Source organism: Diadema antillarum, unplaced genomic scaffold (assembly GCF_040938485.1).
Source record: "Diadema antillarum isolate AM-2024a unplaced genomic scaffold, OU_Dant_1.0 scf00000165, whole genome shotgun sequence".
Lineage (NCBI taxonomy): Eukaryota > Metazoa > Echinodermata > Echinoidea > Diadematoida > Diadematidae > Diadema > Diadema antillarum.
The window spans coordinates 939,350-963,397 of NW_027271054.1; the positions used below are offsets into that span (position 1 = coordinate 939,350).

At 38.8% G+C, this 24,048-nt stretch overlaps 1 protein-coding gene across 1 annotated transcript in view; it reads right to left on the minus strand.

Moving 5' to 3' along the window:
• Positions 1 to 24,048, minus strand: part of LOC139722432 (unconventional myosin-VI-like) — a 58,972-nt gene that overhangs the window by 7,350 nt on the left and 27,574 nt on the right. The window contains exons 7-22 of the mRNA XM_071633726.1: positions 23,117 to 23,281; positions 22,649 to 22,729; positions 18,642 to 18,822; positions 17,939 to 18,068; positions 15,473 to 15,722; positions 14,698 to 14,770; positions 13,712 to 13,839; positions 12,970 to 13,065; positions 11,232 to 11,417; positions 10,329 to 10,461; positions 9,499 to 9,629; positions 8,613 to 8,820; positions 7,424 to 7,576; positions 3,903 to 3,985; positions 1,634 to 1,878; positions 296 to 457 (exon numbers count right to left, since the gene is read on the minus strand). Coding sequence (XP_071489827.1) covers positions 296 to 457; positions 1,634 to 1,878; positions 3,903 to 3,985; positions 7,424 to 7,576; positions 8,613 to 8,820; positions 9,499 to 9,629; positions 10,329 to 10,461; positions 11,232 to 11,417; positions 12,970 to 13,065; positions 13,712 to 13,839; positions 14,698 to 14,770; positions 15,473 to 15,722; positions 17,939 to 18,068; positions 18,642 to 18,822; positions 22,649 to 22,729; positions 23,117 to 23,281 — 2,405 coding nt within the window. The remainder of the gene's footprint in view (positions 1 to 295; positions 458 to 1,633; positions 1,879 to 3,902; positions 3,986 to 7,423; positions 7,577 to 8,612; positions 8,821 to 9,498; positions 9,630 to 10,328; positions 10,462 to 11,231; positions 11,418 to 12,969; positions 13,066 to 13,711; positions 13,840 to 14,697; positions 14,771 to 15,472; positions 15,723 to 17,938; positions 18,069 to 18,641; positions 18,823 to 22,648; positions 22,730 to 23,116; positions 23,282 to 24,048) is intronic.

Here is a 24,048-nt window from a genome sequence, read left to right on the forward strand (position 1 = left end):
TGATTTCACGAATTGACACCGAAGCTATTTAAGTGCACTAGTAGCCTAGCACATGGCGACATTTTCGCGTATTGTAAAATTCACAGTCCAACAGTGAATCACAAAATTCGTGAAAATAACGGCTTATACAGTATGTGGTGTTCATAAAAAAGTATCGTTGGTAAGGGATCTACATAAGCAATATAATAGGGTGGGGCTTAACGTAAGCGTAGGCGAAAAGTGACCTTTCCTATCGTTTGTGAAGGGGCAAGCAGTGACCATGACAACATGCCCAGCTGAAAACAAAAGTGATTACCTTCTCTGTCTCTCCTCCTCCAGCTGTCTCTGCATCTCCTCGTATCTCTGCCGGTCTGCCTCCAGCTTCTTCCGCTCCTCCTCCACTCTCTTCCTCTCTTCTTCCAACTTGATGCGCAGATCTTCCTCCTCCTTCTTCCGCTTGGCCTCCATCTCTGCTTTCCTGTGCATTGCAGAATGAAAGTGACGTTACGTTTGAGAAAGGCCGATATCCAGTTTGATCTCAACTTTGGTTATGCCAGTAACCATTCCCATCATTATCAGTACCATCACCATCATCTTCACAGCCATCATCATCACCATCTCCATCCATCACCAAAACACACAACTAGAAAATCACTCGGAGAGCACAGACCTCCGCCAAGCCAGTAACTTATTTCCACCCTTACACGCATTAATTTCCAAAAACAGAAGCGTAATTGATTTTGTTTACGTCATTGCACAGCGCCTTGCCTGAGCAGAGCACGTCCTTTATTGCGCGTATGTAAACCTCCAGTACGCACAGCTTGAACACAAAATTGGTTGACCTTATAAGCCAAAAGATGAAAAATCCTTCAAAAATCCATAAAAATTCCTGGATCACTACCAAAATTAAGTGAGGTGTTCTTTGTGTCAATATCGACTGTTTATGTAAGTTTCATTCTAATTTGTACACCGCTTTTCGAGTAATTTTGCGAACAGACAAACCAATGCTGATGATCACTTAACCTCCTCCTTCCTTGGTGGAGGTAACTAGCAGCTTCTCATGAGCACCATTAACACGCTACCTACATCATTCATTCAATCTTTAATAATCAGCATCACACCTGCAGCACATAAATTATCATTACCTTTACATGGACAGTTTCACCTGTATTATCTTAAATCTAATAACATTACCATTTCAACATCTGGCAATATTATACCACTGCTACAATCACCATCATGATACCATTTGATCGTAAGTCGTCATCATCATCATCATCATCATCAAGAATAACATTATTTTCATCATTTAATATCATCACAAATATCATAAGTCAATATAATTCCCATCTCATTCATCAGGCTGCAATCTTATGTACCTTCATAATCAACATTAACATCAGCACAGACATACTTGTATCTGTCATCAGAATATCGCTTTCATAGCATCGTGTACCAACATCATAGTGACACTCAGAATTTCCATTCTTACAGCTATCTCAAAATCAGCTTGGGTATAAAATAAACATTCCATACAAAATAAAAATACCTGTCCCAAAAGAAGAACCAAGTCTCCCTTTCCCTTTCAAAACCTGGAATCATTCTTAGGGTTGGCCTTACAAGCTTTAGGCCTCAGCATCATTTCTAAACTTACAATCTTTTCTCCTCCTCCTCCTGCTTGCGCTTGCGTTCTCTCTCCTCCTCCTCCAACTTCCGCTTGCGCTCCTCCTCTTCCCGCCGTTTCCTCTCCCGCTCCATCTCCTCCTGGATCTTGCGCAGCCGCTCCGCCTCCGCATCCTCCGCCTTCTTCTTGTTGATAAGGCCCTGGAGCTGCTTGCGCATCTGGTTTGCCAGGTTGAGGTAGGCGTCCTCCATCTGGCGACGCGTCATGATGGTGGTCTGTCGAGATGGAATGATAGCACATACTGTATAAACACGATATTTACTTTGTGGCATGAAATTTTCACGAATTGTAGCCGACGGCCTTTGTCGCGGCATGAAATTTTCCAGAGTTGCCTCTAACATTCAATGCGTATAGTGTAGACAAGAACTTTCACGTGCATTCTAATTTCGCGAATCTTGGCTCTTGCGAAATTTGCAAAATTTAAATGCACGTGAACATTCCTCGTTTTACAGTAGCTAGTGAATGTTCCAGAACATGCCAGATTTTTCTCCTCTTTAATATAGAAGTAATAGAGAAATCAATGGCAGCAGTGAAAGTTTATGATGGTGTTCTGTTGAGATGGAATGACAGCACCATATAAAGTGAATGCTCCAGAACATTCCAGATTTTTCTTCTCTTCACTGGAATGAAGTAATACAGTAATCAATTGGCAGCAGTGAAAGTTTATGATGGTGGTCTGTCAAGATGGAATGACAGCACCACGAGTAAATGCTGGAAGAGCATATAATTATGCCATGGTCACACTATGGGAAACTATGGGTAGTTTGCTTTTCAATAACTTCCAGAAGTTTGAGCATGTGGTCAGATTACCAACAAAACTATGCATAGTTTTAGTGATGTGAAACTACATGTATTCATGGTTTTGGTTTTTAAAAAAAAGTCCCTCCCCCCCTCCTGAATATAAAAAAAAAGGGGCAAAAGCGTAGCAGCAGGTAAAATAATGTGCAATGTGTATAAATAACATGAATGGATCTATCACCACATCACAAAGTTCTCACACTTTCAGCTGCACGTGGTCACACTATACAAAATTAGGCATAGTTTCGCGAGAAGTGAGAAACTTCCCAAGTGCAAACAGGAAGTTTCGCAGAAAGTTTCCCTGGCAACCTCCCAAGAACTTTGCAGTCACACTATCCGAACTATGTGAAGTAAAATACTGTGTAGTAAAAACTACACATAGTTTTGCATTGGGTCACCATTGCCTATAGATTCTTTTTCTCAATTACGTTATCAAATAATCAGTGGCATCAATAATGTCTGTCAAGATATCTGCTCAAAAGCAGATGATTGAAGCACTCTAATTGAATGCCACAGTGGCAGCAGTAATAGAATATCAGATACTGCTGATGATAATAATTATCATGGGCCCATTGCATAAAAGTTACAATTATGGTAACTTTGCCATCCAATGGTAACTTCCATGGAATTCTTGATTTTGATTGGCTGTTGAGTATTGTTGCCATGGTAGTTACCATTGGATGGCAAAGTTACCATAATTGTAACTTTTATGCAACGGGCCCCTGATCAATGATAATAGCAAGGTCATCTCAACTAAAAGCAACAATACCCATAACTACTAACATCTAGATAACAATGATTCAAAAAAGGAAAATTAAAATGATGAAGAAAACAAAAAGGAGTGGGAGGAGAAGACTACCAAAAAAAAAAAATAAAAAAAATTGCAACGACTAGTAACAACAATAACACCGATCCACTGACCACCTGCTTGCTACCACCATAGATAACATCATGATTCATAGGAGGAAAATTAAAGGTGCATAGACCCAGTGGGTGCGAGGGCGCTGTTGGATGACACTGCCGATCACCGTTAGCATGATACGAAGATTGCTGAAGTTGAGCTGTCATCAAGAGTAAAGCACGTAGGTGTTGCTAGGTAACATTGCCTTCGTTGTCTTCTCTGCACATCACGCAGTCTGTAGAGATGCCAGGAAGCGTGCTTATGTGCTTCTTAGTATGACATCACTAAGGAAGTCTGCTAAAGCTGTCATCCCCCTCAGCCGAATCATGAGCCAAACTGTGATCGGACCACTGACTACAGTGAATCGGACTTCTTCGGACTCGTGGAAATGGGTTAAAGCGTAAGCGCTAAAGAGGAGTCGATAGCATATGTCTATGTAGGAAACATGCGCTGTGCGCCCACGTATGCATTTGACTAAACCACCGGGTCCATGTGCCTTCAATCAGACGAAGAAAAACTTATTAGTTCTTCTCCTCTTACCTTGATCTTGACAATGAGTGCCTCCAGGGCTTTGTTCGTCTCAGCGACCTGCTGGGCAGCACTTTTGTCCTTTACTGTCTTTGCTGTTGGTAATATAATAAAGAAATGTTTCTTGGATATAAGCATCAAATTTACCAGTCTGCATTTGCATGCAGTAGCACAAGTGTTTATCATGGTCTTCACAAACAGCTTTATTTGACACATGTAAAGTCTGTTCAACCGTTCCAAACTAAAGTTCTGTGTTCTCTGAAGTGGCTCAGTATTTCTTCTTCTTTCTTTTTCTTTTGACATGTATGCATTCAACAAAATATTCAATGAAGACTTTGTACTGGTCCGCAACCTTATTGCTGGAGAGTTTTGCTAAAGGTTTATCAATTAATGAGGCCTTAAAGCAATTTTGCTGTACAAATTATCATCTTATTTAATAACAAAGTGGCACTGTTGATTTGTATTGCCCGCTAGAACATCATCATATTTTGAAAGAGAAAGAAATTTCTAAAAAATTGTAAATTTGAGAAAAATAGGAATTTCAATCATGAAAAGTGGGAGATGATCAGTAGTTCAATAGATCAGCAGTGATCTTATTTACCAGAAATTGAGAAGGTGACAAGTGATAAAAATCTGGGGGGTATTTCATGAAGCATTTTGTCCGACAAAGTTGTCGGACAAATTTGGTCTCAGCCAATCAGATGCAAGGATTTCAGTAGCTTGTAACAGTTTGTCAGAAAAATATCCGACCAAAACGCTTCATGAAATGTCCCCCTGTTATAGCACATTTTCTCCTCTCCACATAATAATTACCTCTTTCTCTCATTCAACAGAAATGTTGTTTGTCGGAGGTGATTTGTTGATCCTGTCACACTTACAATAGGTCAACAAACTTTAATATTTAGGATGATTTGCTTCAAGTCTTCTTCATGTATGTAAGATTCATCTTAGGTCAACAAACTAATTAGGACTGATGTGTGTCAGGTCGCTGACTTCACAAATGACCTACAGCAAACCCACTTTGACTTTCTAAGGCATGCAAAATGTACACAGTTGCTTACAGCAGCTAATTCTGGCAACTACAACACCTGTGCCCTGTTGCATAAAATCCTTACCGCTGGACTTACCACTCCTTTCTAGCGTTAAGTCTTCAAATTAGCGGTAAATTTTATAATCCTTGATGCTGATTGGCTGTGACGCCTAATTTTGACGGTAGTTACCATTGAAATTCAATGGTAAGTTTTATGCAATGGGCCTCACTGTTTGATATCTAAAATCTCTGCCTCTCCCTTCCTCAGCTGGTTCACAATCCTCCTTCTATTGTTTTACCCTTAAAAGATATGCAGAATGAACAAGGCTGCTTACATCACATGAAACAAAAGAAGAGCACTCCTTTCTTTCTTTGACTCCCTAAACTACGTGAACCTGACAAGATGGGCAGGCACTGTGCTCCAGCATGCTGGCATGCGAAATATACACAGTTGTTTACAGCAGTTAAGTCTGGCAACAATATCAACACCTGTTTGATAACTAAAATCTCTGCCCCTCAGTTCCTCAGCTGGTTCACAATCCTCCTTCTATTGTTTTACCCTTAAAAGATATGCAGAATGAACAAGGCTGTTTACATCACATGAAACAAAAGAAGAGCACTCCTTTCTTTCTTTGACTCCCTAAACTACGTGAACCTGACAAGATGGGCAGGCACTGTGCTCCAGCATGCTGGCATGCGAAATATACACAGTTGTTTACAGCAGTTAAGTCTGGCAACAATATCAACACCTGTTTGATAACTAAAATCTCTGCCCCTCCCCTCCCCAGCTGGTTCACAATTCTCCTTCTATTGTTTTACCCTTTAAAATATGCAGAATGAACAAGGTTGTTTACATCACATGAAACAAAAGAACAGCACTCCTTTCTTTCTTTGACTTCCTAAACTAGATATGGACCTGACAAGAAAGGCAGGCACTGTGCTCCAGCGTGCTGGCATGCGAAATATACACAGTTGTTTACAGCAGTTAAGTCTGGCAACAATATCAACACCTGTTTGATAACTAAAATCTCTGCCCCTCCCTTCCCCAGCTGGTTCACATTCCTCCTATTGTTTTACCCTTTAAAATATGCAGAATGAACAAGGTTGTTTACATTAAATGAAACAAAATAACAGCACTCCTTTCTTTGTTTGACTCAAGAAAACTATGTGAACCAAACAAGGCTGTTTACACAGCTAAAAATAAAAGACTGACTAATCTTGCACCTGTTTGGCACACTGCCAATTTGTCCCAAACAATTAGGGAAGACACTGTGCTACAGTGTGCTTAAAATCTTGATAACATTTGGAAATAAGAACTACATACATAAAAGTTGATATAAATGCATGACAGCTAAAAATGGTCACTCTGACTGAATGAATCGTAATCTCATCTACTAAATACAAAGTGAAAGGAGAAATGAAAATCATAAAACGCCATTTTAAGATTTTGAAGTAAAAATGTTACTCAGTTGATTGCATACATCTAAACAAAATTAACTATAAAGATGCTGTTAGCATAGTGAAATCACACACACTGAATACACAAAAAGATATTGGCATACTATCAAGCAAGCACACATCAGCATACCTATTACTGTAAAACCAGAAATTTTCACCTGCACGAAACTTTTACGAATTTTGCGAGGAGCCATGATTTGCGAAACTGAAATGCACATGAACAGTATTGTCTACACAATGCATTTAATGCCAGTAACATTTGCAAAAGTTTCATGACGCGAAAATGGCCATCGGCTCCAATCCACAAAGTTTCACGCTGAGAATGTTTCTGGTTTTACAGTACTGTACATGTCATACACTTCACAAGAACAATAATTTGCGAAATGACACTCATTAGACAATTTCACAAGCAACTTACTGGTGATTGAAAACGACATCAACAGAATAAGAACGAAATCATTATCGACTTTCAAGAGAAAATGTTTAAACAATAGCAATTATTAGTGTCACAAGAAGCAATATCTTTTGAGTTGTTAAATTTGAAAGAATAAAAACACCTTGAAATACACTGCATATTACAGTATATTTCAGCTTGATTGACTGACTACCCATGTCATATTCCAGAATTCAACGGAACTTCTATGCGAGAGACAGAAAAACTGTAGAGAAATGTCACAGAAAAGCTAATCTTATGCCATATCCTGAAAGACAGTCACAGAATTTGATGTGGTTTACAAAGCAGACAGTCAGTACTTTCCTACCTCAATACCAACAAGTATCAGGTACTGTAAAAGTGGATATTTTCGCACAAGTGATTTTTTGTGCTTGGCAAGGTAAGATGGATTTCATGTGTGGTTTTAATTCCGCCGAATCAGGACATCAACTACTGGAACATAATGGCATGCAAAAATATTCACATGCTTTTATTTTCGTGCTAGCTTCTGGTTGCGCGAAATGTGCAAAAATTTCCACACTGTGAATATTTTCACTTTTACAGTACACATACAAGGATAGATGCTATCAAGTGTTGCGATTTTGGTCTCACCAATTTGGCCCATCTTCTCCAACTCCTTGTGCAGAGTTCGGACCTGGATCAGGTTCTTGTACCTGGGCCGGTGCTTGCGGACGGCGATGAACATCCGGACCGAGCTCTGGATCTTGACCAGGGCCGCTCGTCGGTACAGGATCTTGTTCTTCACTGTGAAATGCAATACACACAAACACATCTTGATTCACAGCACAAGTGATTACTGATCAATTCATGTGTGAAATGCATAATTGTATGCATGGAGTCAAACAGATTTCAATTATCACCTCCGCCAAGGGAGGAGGTTATGTTTTCTTCGGCATTTGTTGGTTTGTTTGTCCGTGTGCAAGTAACTCAAAAAGTAGTGAACGGATTTGGATGAAACTTACAAGAAAGATTGAGGACAACACAACTATCAGATCATTTAATTTTGGCAGTGATCTGGGAATTTTGGGGGATTTTATGAAGGATTCTCGATATTTTGGTCAAGCTAAGCAGTTTTGAAGTTTTCATATGCGCACTAAAGTGCGTGCTCTATAGGGCGGGGCACGCCGCGCAGCTGGAGGTTGATGACATAACAAAAGGCTTCTATATTGGGAAATCGGGCGACTTTCAGCATGGGTGGAAATCATTGATATCTATGGAAGAACAGGATCAGTGATGTAAATGAGCTGCTTGGCGGAGAGTGCTTCTCTAGTGTTACTATGGTAATCATTTCACTACTCTTACTTAACATTGATGTATATTTTTAAGGTGATTTCCCTTTCAACCATCACTGACTGATACCTATAATGCATTCAGATATCAGAGAGAAAAAAAAATTGCTTATAAGCTGCTCAAAGTGTAACATGGCTCTATTGGTTGTAAAAAGGAAGACAATTAAATTCAATGTGATAACACTGTTAATAACTATGAGTGACATCTGATTGACTTTTTACTTGCTGACTTTAAAAAAAAGTAAAGACATTTTTACGACATTCATTTTCCCCAGAAAAGTTTGCATTAATACTTTTTTCATAAGCTATATGTTTTTTCTTTCTCTCTATCTCTATCTATCAATTCATAATCTATCTATTAATCACTAAAGCTTTATGTATAAATGTATATGTTTATCTCTCTATCTGGATATGTGCAATACATGTACATATGAGTGCACATGAGCATGTTTGCTTGTCAGGGTCACTGTCTCTTCTCATGAAAAACTTACATTTGATGACCATCAGTGTCCCCCACTGTCCTCGCTTCCAGCGAGTGCAGATCAGCCAGCGACGGACCTTCTTGATTAGGATGCGCAGGTTTTCGGGGTCACTCTTCATGATCTGGTCGAACTCGGCGAACTTGCCCGGTCGGAAGAAGACTTTGGTCAGACCAAACTGGTAGTCATTCTCGTCCAGACCAAGGGCATGGAACAGGGCCTATATGGGGCAATATGTGAATGCTTCCACTGTAATATATGTTATAATTCCATTATCACTGCGCGCATTTATACGTTGATAGCAACTCAGACATCTGAAATCAAACACTCAAAAAATATTGGACATTTCCAAGCCCTTTTTTGTCGGTGACACGACATTTGCTCCTGCAACAATCGCTCCAGTCTTATTTTCTCCAAGGAATTAGGTTTAGGGTTTGGGTTGTGATAGGGTTTTGGGTTCAGTTTGATGTGAAGATTAGGATTACGATTACTAGGTTAGGGTTATGTTTGTGTGTAGAATTTACATTTGGCTTAGCATGCAGATATTTTGTGGGAGCAATTGTCGCAAAAGCAAATGTCATGGAACCCTTTTGCCTGCTATGTACAACCAGTTGTGCAATGAGACCCTCAGAAGATTTTCAATAGCGATAGGCAGAGAAGAAAAGTAAAGGTGGTTACATGAGCATAAAAAATAGTGCTGGAAATATAGATTACACGTTTTCTGGAGAAGCCTTCGAAGCGGCGTTACCAGGATAAAATGATCCAACAATTACGGGACCATGTCTAATATTCTTTACTGCTGTGCACACTGTCACAAACTCTTGGTAGCATGTTTTGTATGGCAATCCATTTTAATTTAGGGCACATCACTAAAAACTGTGTCACAGCTTTCACATACCTTGCAGAAGAGCCTCGGATCTAGTCGCACCAGTTCTGGAGGCATGTACTGCTTGTACATGTTGTACAGGTCCTGGAACTGGGTCCTGGATGGGAAGCCTCCTTGCATCAGGTCCAGGACTGACACCATACCTGCAGGGAAAGATAAGAAGACCCGGTAAGACTATCCATGTCCATCTCCAGAGCACTCATTTTCTGAATCTAACATACTGTAAATGCAGAAATTTTTGCATTACATTAATTTTTGTATATATCACGCTACTTTTGTCTAGCATGAATTCTAAAACCCGTGAAAATATCTTCCCATTCTATCTGCACATTTTGAATATGTTGACAATTGCACAGCGCGAATTAAAAAATCTGTGAATATGGTTTTGATTCACTCTGTGCCAAAAATTAGTCACGCGAAAATATTGACGTTTACAGTACTAGCATCTAACATCTGATCAACATCATTATCAGGTTGGTATCAGTTTACCAATATATTCTTACCAACAGACAAAAAAAGCACAAAGAAAGAAATAAACGCAAATACAGCCACAATGAAAGTGTGAGATAGGAATGAAAATCCATGCTATAAATCATTTCCATTATGCTGTTCTCACTTACTGATTTTTATTGTAATTTTACCTGACAGGACAAGTCTGCTACTGTAATATTTTCATTTGTATGACAAGAATCATGTTGTAGCACTTCTACAGTGTTACTCTGCTGGTACAATCATTATGGTAGTTGGGGATATTCTAGGAAAACTAACTCTCCTCCCCCCCTCCCCCCCCCCCCTCCCCCCCCCCCAAAAAAAAAAAAAAATGATCTGATTTGCAGGGTTACCTGAGCACTGAAGCTGGCTAAGGATCTGACCACCCTCAAAGAGATTGTCCACCATCTTCCCATTGGGTTTGATGCAGCGGACAAAGGAGGAACCAGTGCTCTGGAGTTTCTCCATCAGTTGGTTGAGTTGCACCTAAAATATGATGGCAAGAGGAGACTGCATACATGAGATACGTATGATTTGGCACGCCATACCCTGGGGTACGGCGTTGAGTAGTGCCATCTCGTGTCCATTATCATACAGTTGTGCAATGTTGTCATGACAATTATTTTCTCATCATCAGCGCCGACATAAAATCGGTGCAGCGATAACGATCCTAATGCTGATTATGTTGCATAATCGCAAACAAGAATACATTTTTTTGTGCATAATAATACTTTTTTGGTAACCCAGGGTACAGGGCTGAAATAATTCAACAAAATGGCAAATTTTTATTTGGTACCCCAGGGTACCAACTATTGCATCATATATGATATCTCAACAAGTAAGACATTCTAACGAGAGTCAGCCTGTATAAACATGTATGTATGGCAAAACATCTTACTGCATGCATAACATTGTTTTGCCAAGTTCATGACCAATGCGCTTTGAGAAGGGGCAAGCATATCGTTGTTTACGTCGTTTTGCCAACAAAATCATAGCAATTCCCGCCAGGAGGGGGCATCATATCTCAGTAACGGACTGCGTTCTGATTTCAAGATTTGGTCAAGAGTTCGATTACACTCAAACAAACTGAAATATGTGACTAAGTTGACTTATCATGAATTTTCGAAATACTGTAGGTTGTTTTGCTATCTCACAAACTTGCCTTTACACCAGTTTCAAGAATGGAGGCCTAAATCTTTAATAAACTGCTTGTGAAAAACATTGAAAGACTCCCTGAGGAAAACTGCAGGACGTACCTTGAATTTGTTGCCGACACTGTCAAAGGCCAGTTTCTGGACCTGGATGGGCTGACCACCCCGCCCCTTGGGGAGTTCCTTGGTGTCCTTTGGGAAGAGGCTCTGGAGGAAGGGGTCCTTGCTGTCCCGGATGACCACTTCCAGCGAGGAGTGGAGCGCATCATTGTTCTTCTCTATAAATTCACTCTGTGTGATGCGATAGATTGAAGGGGTTGGATTAACACAGACATAGGTGACCAATCTCTATGTTACATTGACATATTTAGAGTGAGGAAATATATGAAGTACAGATGCAGTCATTAAAGCTCAGATAGCTACAAAATAGAATGGCTTGGCTGAAAGCAAAGGCATTGGACATTAGCTTAATAATAAATGCATTGATATCTTAGCTATGTCCTGTCTGAATTTCATAGCCTAAAAAAATATGTTGAAATTCAAAACTTACTTCTTGCTATGAAGCACATCACTATGATGTGTTGAATTGCTCTATTATGTCAAAATGCAAAACAGACTGCTTCTAAACTTATAGCTACTTTTTCCAAGTACTTAATTCACCTTCGTGTCGAATTTTTGAGATGATAAATTGCTACAAAAAGCTGAGAAATCTGACTACTGGTTGATCTCGTAATACCAACGTGAGAAAGTCAATTTTCTGTGACCTTATCAGGATTTCTGAATGAAAAGTCACATCTACGCCATATTTTGTTGTAGCTTGGAAGGGTAACTTATCTAGCTAACATTTCATCCATGGACTTCAGGTAACATTTATCAAGTAATTATAAAATGGGTTCAAGAATGTAGCCAATTGGAAGCGCTGAAATGAGTCACGTGTGCCTGCATTAATTTCTCACTGAATGCACGGCCTGACGTCACAATGTTTACACTAGCAGTGCGCACTCAATCAGTTGTTACAAGTGCGTCGCGCGCTACTATACGCGCTGTCAATCCTGTAAACAACTTCTAGTTCGGGCTGCCGCCACGGCCGGCCTTTCTTGTGTGCATAACATGTGTGGTGTACGTATACTCTTATACGTACAGTACTATATGTACGGGATTTCCGAGTGCGACGTGCGTAAATGTTTGGGACGAACATCTTCGGACATCTTGACTCTTGAGCGAATGCTACATGTAGCTGACTGGTATTGACCCACAAAGGTACATGAAAAATGCTGTTAGTTTTCGACCCATTTTATAAAACAAATGATGCACAGGATTATTTCGTGGCGTTAGTGGAGATGCAGCTCACTCTCGGGTCACTAACGCACTCTATCCTGTGCATCATTTGTATGATATTCAATCCATAGATTGAAGCTAGTGTTCCTAAAAGAACTTGAATGCTTTCACCTTTTGAAAAAGACATAAGCACTGAACAGAAGAAATGAGAAAAAAAAATGTAGAACACATTTAACACCTCCCGTGTAACCATAAATTCATCCGATGAAATGCGACACCACTTCCTGTCTTACAGAGGGCACACACAAGCTGTTATGTTCATGAGGGTCTCATTTTCACTAATTTTTGACAAATCACTGGTGGGCTGTGAATTTGACAACATGCAAAAATATACATTAACAGAGTGAACGAACAGGCATTACATGCGCTTAATACAATAGCCATGGTGTCAAATAGCGAAAACAACATCTTGCAAAAATGTCTGTGACCTCTTCATTCATGAAAACGTCTGCACTTTAACATAACAACCATTACAGTATCACGCATTGATTTGATGAAGACATACCGTCTGATAACAAACTGCTCCGGCAAAGTGACGTATAAGAAAGCCCTCATCATCTCGAAGATTGCGGTGAGCAGTAAGCTTGGATTTACGAGGTATCTGCAGAAAAGTCAAACATAGGGCTACAGATTATCTGAAAGTAAACAAAGCTCAAGAAAGATTCAAATGCAACATTTTTGTTGCCGGCTTGTTTTCAACACATCAGGGGGGCATTTCATGAAGCGTTTTGTCAGATATTTCGTTTGACAAAATGTTAAAAGCTACTGAAATCCTTGCATCTGATTGGCTGAGAGCAAATTTGTCCGACAAGTTGTCGGACAAAAATGCTCCATGAAATGCCCCCCAGGTCTCAGGTATTCATTTTTGCTACTAAATTCAAGTCAAATCATTTTTCCGATGGGGTGCATGGAATTATGATGAAACTTTAGAAACGTCACTCAGGAAATTTCAATTTTTCAACGTATGTATTGCAATTTATTGGGGCATCAAGTTCATCGGAAATACATTTTTCTCCTTTGTGCTGTCATTCAAATAATTCTACTTCTATCATTCTGCTGCATGTACAAATGGATACCAGATTAGCTATAAGTGATCATGAGTTTGATGTTCCTGGTGCATACTGTGGGTAAACTTTAATTTCTTTTTCCCACCAGATGTTTGATTTGTTTTTAAAGTCTTCCAAAACGTTTTGATACAAACTTCCAGGGCAAATTTTCCTCAAACTCTGCCAAGTAGGTATACTCACAGCCAGCCTGAAGTGACTCTTGTGTTTCTGGTGGACATTGTGGGTGAAGTTGTTGGCACTGGCCTTGGGTAATTTGCTCTCTTCATCCAGAAGATCAAGTATTCCATTTGGCTTGGCCTCAACCAGATCTGACCGATAACGACGAGCATTAGATAAGATAAATAGAGGCAACATTTGAGTTAGCAAGAGGGAAATTACTTTATTGATATACAAACTGGCACTTGTTTTGGAATATAATTTTTGCACAATAAGTTAAACAAAGAAATAAACACTTAAAACGAGCAAAACTCATCACAGTACACTGTGCTACAAACCCATATATCCTCTGGGGCTTTTACAAACTTAGTAGGCCCTATGAAGTTTTTCTTGTCTGTTTCAAGTGGCCTATTACACAAAACACTAATATGATGGAATTCTATAAAAAGGCAACATTGCCTGCATACATTACAGTGTCACATTTTGACGATATCAGTTTATCGGAAACAGGCCTGTGAACTATCCCAAACATGCAACTGAATTCACACGTTCCTGCTGAATGCATGTTAATATCAGGAATTCAGCTGAATTTATTGTTGCTATGTCAGTGAAGCCTCGACAAGCATTCCAAAAAGGACAACCCTCACTATGAAAGTGTCCAAAGAAGTTACCTATAAATTTTGTGTCAGTACAATGGTGCATATTCCACCAAGTATACTTTATACTCCAAATATTTCACAAGGTTTTTATTTCTGCAAATTTTGCAAGTTTGGTGTTATTCACAAATATGACAACACAAGAAATTACTAACTCTGATCTCAACATGAATATGGTGTGAATACTTATATTCCTCCATTCATTACTGTACTGTATGATTGTGAATTTAAGCAATTGTGAGATTGTCTAGAAGTCCCAATGCCTAAAAAAATAAAAATAAACTCGCTAAATATATGGCAAATTCAGTGTCTTTTTGTTTGTTTGTTTGTTTGTTTGTTTGTTTGAATACCTACCAATGCAATCTTGGTTGTCCACGTATGTGACAGTGTTCACCCCTAGACTCTCTCTCTCATACAGTTCTTGTTCCTAGGGAGGAAGGGAGGTAGACATATTAACTCTAACACTGTCTGATGCAACAGTAACATCAAGAACTCCAACACCATCATCTTTTCACATCTGCAACCTCAAAACTTCCATTGAAAGTTTGCAACCCAGCAGAAAAAAAAGCAGAATATTGCTTTAAAAATCAAAGACTTTACCCTCTTATACCATTCTTGTTGCTTTGAGAAAAATGAGATAACCATACTGAGTCTCTAATTTGTCTGTGGCAATAGAAAGACAACTTGAGTCCACACCATCACCATCTTTTCATTGGTGCTGCCTAAAAAGCACAAGTGAAATTCTGCTTACCAGCTATTTAAAGTCATGTTGTTGCTTTTAGATTATCAAATCCCATGAAAAGCTATAAAGAATGAGGTAAAGTTTCTGGAATTCTGCTATGAGAGTAAACTTGTTACACTTGAATTATTTTGTAACTGATAACTGTATCCTTTTAATGCAGAGTTCCACAGTCATTCAACTTCATACAAGGATTTTCGGCACACTGACATCCCTTGCACTGTAACATACATAATCCAACTGATATGGAAATATATGGCAATCATTCTCAACAAATCTACAATTATAATAATTACAAACACATTCAGTGACCTATGATCTCAAATTCACACTAAATTGCAAACTAAAGACTCATGTGGAAAGAAACCAGCTACCCTACTCTACATGTACCTCTTTCAGCACACGCTGGTTGAAGAACTGCTGTAGCTTCTCATTGCAGTAGTTGATGCAGAACTGCTCGTAGCTGTTGAGCGTGAAGAACTCAAAGCCGGCGATGTCGAGCACGCCGATGAAGTTTGCGGAGCTCTTGAAGGGGAAACACTGGTTGATGCGGGAGACGATGTGGTCAAAGAGGTGGGAGTAGATGGCCTTGGCCAGAGCATCCCTAGCATTGGATGCTTGGTCACTCTTCAGTGGTACCCTGGAAAGTTTAGAAAGCATTTTTACATTCAACGGTCAACCTAATCTACAATGCACATTTACATTGTTTAAACAAGGAAAAGTAGAAATTACGCGGTGCGTATGTCCCCGCCGGAAGTAGCATTTTGTAGCAAAAAATGTGCAATATAGGTAAAAAATCAAGGTCAAAGGTCAAAGAAGGCAAAGGTCAAAATTCTGTGTACAAGTTTTGAAGCCCTCACCTAGTGCCATCACATAAAGCAAACGGAATCGAAATCGGGTTAGAAATGGCGAAGGAGTAGCGTTTTGTAGCAAAATGTACAGTATAGGTCAAAAATCAAGGTCAAAGGTCAAAGAAGGCAAAGGTCAAAATTCTGTGCAGAAGTTTTGAAGCCCTCACCTAGTGCCATCACATAAAGCAAACGGAATCGAAATCGGGTTAGAAATGGCGAAGGAGTAGCATTTTGTAGCAAAATGTACAATATAGGTCAAAAATCAAGGTCAAAGGTCAAAGAAGGCAAAGGTCACAATTCTGTGTACAAGTTTTGAAGCCCTCACCTAGTGCCATCACATAAAGCAAACGGAATCAAAATCGGGTTAGAAATGGCGAAGGAGTAGCGTTTTGTAGCAAAATGTACAATATAGGTCAAAAATCAAGGTCAAAGGTCAAAGAAGGCAAAGGTCAAAATTCTGTGGAGAAGTTTTGAAGCCCTCACCTAGTGCCATCACATAAAGCAAACGGAATCGAAATCGGGTTAGAAATGGCGAAGGAGTAGCATTTTGTAGCAAAATGTACAATATAGGTCAAAAATCAAGGTCAAAGGTCAAAGAAGGCAAAGGTCACAATTCTGTGTAGAAGTTTTGAAGCCCTCACCTAGTGCCATCACATAAAGCAAACGGAATCGAAATCGGGTTAGAAATGGCGAAGGAGTAGCGTTTTGTAGCAAAATGTACAATATAGGTCAAAAATCAAGGTCAAAGGTCAAAGAAAGCAAAGGTCAAAATTCTGTGAAGAAGTTTTGAAGCCCTCACCTAGTGCCATCACATAAAGCAAACAGAATCGAAATCGGGTTAGAAATGGCGAAGGAGTAGCATTTTGTAGCAAAATGTACAATATAGATCAAAAATCAAGGTCAAAGGTCAAAGAAGTCAAAGGTCAAAATTCTGTGTAGAAGTTTTGAAGCCCTCACCTAGTGCCATCATATAAAGCAAACGGAATCGAAATCGGGTAAGAAATGGCGAGGGAGTAGCATTTTGTAGCAAAATGTACAATATAGGTCAAAGGTCAAGGTCAAAGGTCACGACTGAAATTCTGTGTAGAAGTTTCAAAGCTCCCATGTAGTGCTATCATATAAAGCAAACAGAATCAAAATTGGCTCGTAAATGACAGAGAAGTAGCAAATTGAAGATTTTGATCACACACGGACGCACACACGGACACACGGACGGACGCACGGATGGACGGACGGACACACGGACACACACACGTACGGAGCCCGTTTCATATTCCCCTGCTCGAACTCGTTCGGCGGGGACAAAAACTGCCATTTGGTTTACTTAGAGAAATTTGACTGCCACTCAATTTCACTGTATTACTTTGAAATAAACGTTTTCTTTACAACCTTGCTCAATTCCTCTATGAAATATCATACTCAAGAACAGAGCTACAAAACAAAATATGTAACTTGTGGCCAGAATCTATGAATATACGGATGAATGAGGCTTCTATTTGCATGGTCAGCATCCCTAATCCCTCATTTCACTAAATTAATGAATGCATCCACGCCTCAGTTTCCCTCTCATCTTTACTATTTCCCGTAAAAACTTCACAACAGTATTTCTAGGACTTGTACTGCATAGCACTGATTTAAAGCCCATTATCATTCAAAACACAACATGAAAAGCTCAAGTCATTTGAGAACCCTCTTTTGTTTGCTACTGATCAGTTATACAGGTGAACCCTGCAACAAATGGACATGGCTACAACAAAATTTTATATGTACTAGAAAACTTTACAGGTGAAACTAACTGTCATTACTTATTTTATTTCATTTGTCTGTTTTTTAAGTGGATTATGGTATGAGATAGATTCTGTGGTCCTGAATTTTTCAGTATAACAGGGTTTGCACACCTTTGTCTGTGCATAAACTTTTAGAATTTGGTAAGTGGGTGTGTGTGATGCTTCAGGAATTTGCTGATACCTCCAGACATCTCTACACCTGCTACTAAGGGACTCACTTGATGACGGTGCCCCGGGCCTGCATGGTGCGAGAGGTGAGCGACTCGTCCAATTCCTTGGAATCCACGCTGATGAGCTGGGCAGTGAAGGCCAGGGAGTCCTTGGACTCAGGTGACACACAGCAACCACCTGACACAGGGAGGAGTCACATGATGAGGGGAGTCACATGACAAGAAATGACAGTGTGAAAATCTGAACAACTACTTGATGTTTAACTCTTTTGTGCATCATCACAAATGATTAAATGCATTCCAAATCAAGATCTCATGAAAAAAGTATGCTTATAGTGTAGTGGCTGTCACGTCTTATTGAAATCTCCATCACAGCATACCTAGCCCATTTCTGATTGCCGTCATCTCTACAAACTTCCATTGCACTGGTAAATCATAATTCCAGCCCTTCTGATGTGTTCCTTAATAACAAAGTATCACTACTAACTTTGTAACTCAGAGGCTGTTACATGGCTGTCAAACCTCCCTGATTCTACTAGAATCTCAGTGAAAAAATGAAAAAGAAAATCTCTTCATGTCCTGAAAAGCTAAAATAAAAGCTCTTATGTTTTTGGAATTGTAATTTAGGCATGTATTGAGATGCATGTAGCATGTCAAGTATTTCCCTCAGAGCCCTATGGAACCTCCTTGATTTTGATGTGTAGTTTTACATGTTTTGGCAGCCCTGATGTTACATCACAGGTATTCTCACCATCTTGGCTGTCGTTGCCCTTGAAAGCAATGTTGCCGAGGTGCAGGACGAATGCCACAATTCGCAGAATGTCCGCCTCCTCCTTGGTGTTGAGACCGATCTTCCGGAGGGCGTCCACCACTCGTTGGTAACCACGGAAATCATCCACCTGGATGTCGAGCAGCGCCCCCTTTTTTTGGTGCTGTATAAATTAACACAGTTTCAAGGAAGGTACATTTAGAGTAGTGGGTGAGAGAAGTTCAAAACAGGTTCCTTCACTGTTAATAGGGATAATTTACCATTTGCAGATGAAACAAAAACCCAGCATTATTGCTTTAAAACAGTTCTAAAATGTGAATCACGGATAGAAACTACCACTGTAAAAATCTGAATCCGTATAATCGATGTTAAGTGTTGTCATATACACAAAATGTGAACAATAGTTATAATGAAAATGTTTCCAGACTAAACCGACTACAGTTACTGTTTATTGAGAATAAAACTGATATCTCCTTGTATTTTAGGCTTTATTGCGAAAATTTTATGTGGAAGGCTGTTTTGTGATAAAACTGACCTACACATATGTGGCAAATGTGATAACTCGAACATATTTAAAATCACTGTTCCCAAAGGTAAACATTCTTTTAATAATATTTTTACTTGTTGAAATCAATAACAGAAATACAATTTACAGCAGCAGGTAATTCAATGGGATAGGAAGGACAAGTCAGCAGATGGATACCTCAAATGCAAGGCAGAGGGAAAAAAAGGACTAATTCTGATGACACAAAATATCTTCAAATGCAATATTTAGGTCATCTTTTCTGGAATACCCACGGATGTGTTTTATCTGTCTGGAAAGAACACTTTATAAACCAGAAATATTGGGGTGTTTTGACATTTCAAAGCCTGAATTGTTACTACATGTGACAAACAGAAAGATATGGTATATTTATATAGAAACATATAAATGTGTACATAAAAACTAACTATGAATACATTTGTAACTTACTGCATTGTCTCATCAGATTATATCGTCTGCTGAGAATGAGAAGGGCATTAAGTTGTATTGAACACTATGGGTTTTGTGGCAACTTATCACCCTTATCATTCTCAGCCAACGATATTTAACCATTACACTTAATAGCCATGCAACAATAATGTCTTTCCATATCTGACACAAGCCACTTAGAAACTTAGAAACATGCATATATTGAACAAATAATGCAGCTTAACAATGTTAAGCAACTGCTTTACAGTTGCATACTTTGTTATAGAAAACATAATACACTTGAATACAACCAGCATGCTAAATAAAAAAACAAAACAAAACAAAACACAGGTATCTGCAAAATTGCATGTAGTACAAAAATTTCCTGGTGAAATCAACATTACCTTTACAGTAATGGTGGGACATTAAAGCCAATCAAACAACATTTGCAGTGATAGGGTGGCATATACTCTACTGTGGATGACAGTGAGAAACACCAAAATCATTTTCTACCAACTACTGAATGACACTACTGCATAAACCATTTGTAGAATCTGCAGTGAATGTCATGAATGCAAAATTGTGAAAATAAACATATAAATACACACAAAAAAAAGTGCTTTCATAGAAGGCACATCAACAAACAGAGTCTTAAGTGACATGACAGATGAAAACTGATGGAAACAATTTTTGTCTCTGTTGGAGTTTACATCAATACAGTTTTCTGAGGAGCACTCCAGTAAGGCTGCCATTTGCCGGCACACAAATATCAAATCTAATAATTATGATATTCCACCTCCTACCCAAGTTCCACTTTTTACATCTGGGTGGAGTGAAGCATTGTGGATTATTGTGCATTATAAAATGGGCTTTAGAATCCCTGCAATCTGATTGGTCAATTGTCATGCATTTATTTTTACTGAACCACACTGAGCCATGCGTCCGGTAAAATCCGAACGCATGGCTCAAGTCTTGTATAGTGTAGTAGGTGTACAGGACGCATGATGCGGAAAATGCTAGTATTTCATGAATTTACGGCCCCTTTTTATAACACAAATGATGCACAGGCCTATTTCGTGGATCAGTGAGAATTGGATGCTCTAATTAACTTTGGAACAGTCTAAAACCCACTCGCTGCACTCATGGGTTTAAACAGTTCCAAAGTTAAACTCACGCATCCAGTTCTCACAGATCCACTCTGTCCTGTGCATCATTTGTACATTGCTCAAAGAAGATGAGAGGATACATCGACCGAGGCAGAGTTTGAATACTGAAGACGAACCTTCCGCAGAACACCAATTGTACAACAAACTAGACCATAGCATTTCTAATGAGGGCTAGACATACAGTAGCAGCTTGTAGTCAAACAATGCCTATGTATGAAGGCACATGTAAACTGTCCAGGGCATCATAACTACTATGAATTCTCCTTTAACAATGATCATAACAATAATCAACATTGATAAAGCACTGAATACAGAATATTCAAAAGTGCTAAGAACAAAAACAATAAGCAATTTTTTTTTTTTGTTAGAATTTTGGTAAACAAAAATATAAAAGCTGGAATTTTCTGTTTAGTTTTGCCAATGAATGCCCTGCATCATTTTATATACCTGGTATTTGTTTCCTAATGAGTGTAAAAGCCTATATTTTGTTGACTAGATTGGATCATTCAAACTGATTGACAAATTTAGATTGGATCACATGGTAACAGAGTGCCAACAGATATGAAAAAAAAAAATGAAAAGTTTGCTTCTCTCTAATTATAGTGGGATACAGTTGTGTGAAAAGTTGTAAATGACTACCACTGAATCAGTCATCTGGTACAGATTCATTTATTTCACTACAAAATGTTTATTCATCAGGACCTTGAATTTCAATCATAGCAGTGTGAACAGCACGATAAAGTTTGGACCTAGTCATAGATTTCTTGTGCACATGCATTCTCACAAAATGATGCAAAAACAAAACTGAACAAACTAAAATCAAATGGGGTGCACCTAAATGTGACGTACATGTCATGCAAACTGAAAAATTGTGCAGACTCTAAAAGGACTCACTTGACACAGTAGGTACTGATTACCCACGACAACTCACCCATAGTTAAGAGAGCAGGTCAAAGGAAACAAGTAAGTAGAATTTGTGGTGGATACATTTAGGAAGTATCCAGAGAAAAATGTTAAGGTACAGAAAAAGAAGAGTGTATATTAGAGGTTTGTCATGGCAAGAATATGAAGTATTACATTATTTTGAAAAAAAAAATGAAAACATAGAGTTCTACCACAAGAGAAACGACGGAAGGTAGTAATCTATCTCAATTTAGGTTGATAGGTACTAGAGTACAGAAGAAAATACTGTAATCAATCAACTATCAAGAGTTCTAAAATTCAAGGACAGATAATACTCTATTGACAAGCACATAATTCTACTTCAATAAATGTAAAGAGAGAAGCGCAACTCGCAATACGAGGAGGGTATCACTTAAAAGTCATAGAAAATATGGTTATACATGCATGATATATACAGATAAATTTGATAGCTTCTATTTCTAACATGTACGACTAAAGTAGAAGGGAGGTTGGTGTACGCCAACAGGGTCTGGTAAGTTTAGAACACAGCAGTATACATGGAAAAGAAAAATCAAACATATTTGTATGAAAAAGTTTCATGATTACTTCTTACATGTAACTAATGGCTGCAATGCTATGCACATGTATTCAAGAAGAAATAATCTATGGTAAATATTACAAGGCCTGAAAAGTTGATATGTTTACCATAATTATGGGTAGTTGTAAGAGAAAAACATGTACAAAGCACAAGTCTCCTTAACTCTTAAACAAGACTAAATACTACAATAATTTGATTTATACAAGCATTATCATCATCATTAATACTTTTTTTTAACATATAAGCCTAGTTTTACAATATTAATTAACTTTTTTTTGTGGATTGTTTACGTACCACTGCAATTAAACAAATGATTGTAAAAGACCTATTTGATATGACATAACGCCAAAAGCTTTAACTATGAACTTACCACTTTGCTTTGTCTGTTGGCTGGGAGTTGTTTCTGGGACTCTTTCCCTGCAAAGTACTGTGTCGTTCCATTCTTCAAGTACTGAGAGAAGAGGAGAAAATTAGGGCTGATTAATTAAACAGAAAGAGCAAAAGCCATATGGGAAATTGTACAATACGTGCATATCAGTGAGTACTGCTATGATGACTGGATTAATAAAGAGTTCAAATGGGTAACTGTAATGGTTGAATAGAAAGTGTATTGGAGTCTTTGTCAACTGGACACCGGTTCAATTCAATTAATTATTTCACTAATTAATTTCACTGCGAAATTACTGCTACCATCACTGATTCATGCGAAAGCATAAAATCTAGATAAATATTACATTCTAGTCAGGTTAACATCACTTTGTACCTGTTTAGTCTCACTGATTTCATTCTCTATCCTTGAGTCTTAAACAATGAGCGGAGTTTCACATCAATGTCCCACCTGATAGTCATCTGGAGTCTTGATCCGTAGCTTGGCCCGGAGGTCGTCTGGAGCCCCGGCGCAGAGATAGTAGAAGACGTGGTAGTTCCTCTCCTCTGCATTCTGCCAACAAACTCGCGGCTTCTCCAAGAGATAGTGGGATACGTGGCCTCCTACCACGTTGTGCTGGATGAGACACCAGACAAAACGACATCACATGACCGCAGGATGTGTGACAAAACAAACATCACATCAGCAAACATAATAAAATGACAGAACAAAATTACTGATCTACTTTCTGCACATGCTTCATTTCAGAGTGCCAAGTTGGGAGCACTTTTTTTTTTCTTGTAGTATCATATGTTATTTTTCTCCTCATACTAAAGGGAGTCTGGAACCTTTTTTTTTTTTGGGGGGGGGGGGTGGAGAGTCCCCCTGGTGGGCATTCAAAAGCATTACACACTTGGTCTTAAGTGTAACTGTTTTAAGAAGGGGTGATATCAGTAGATCTGAAAAATAGTTGATATATACACACATGATGGTGATTCCAGAGAGAATATACTTGGGACTATTCATGTTTGTTCATCTGTTTTAGTTTGTTATATCTTTGGTCTGTAAATTTCTGGACATCGATGAGGTACTGAATTATAATTCCCGGTAATCCAGAACCTCAGCGACAGGAAAGAGACATGCATGATATCCCATTTCAAGTGGCAAGATAAGTTGATTTCTGACCTTGAAGACATAAAACAAAACAAAACATAACAAACTTCATTGTGTTTTAGAAGAAGCAATATTTTGTGTGTGTTGTAGATTTTGTGATTTTGCATAGCTGACTTGCAAAATTCGCAAAAAGAAAACTGCCAATGACGCATGGTGTCCATGCTCGTCCACAAGCTCTGGTATCTAGGAGGAGGTAGAGTGGTAGAAAGACACCCTGAGATTGACCGTGA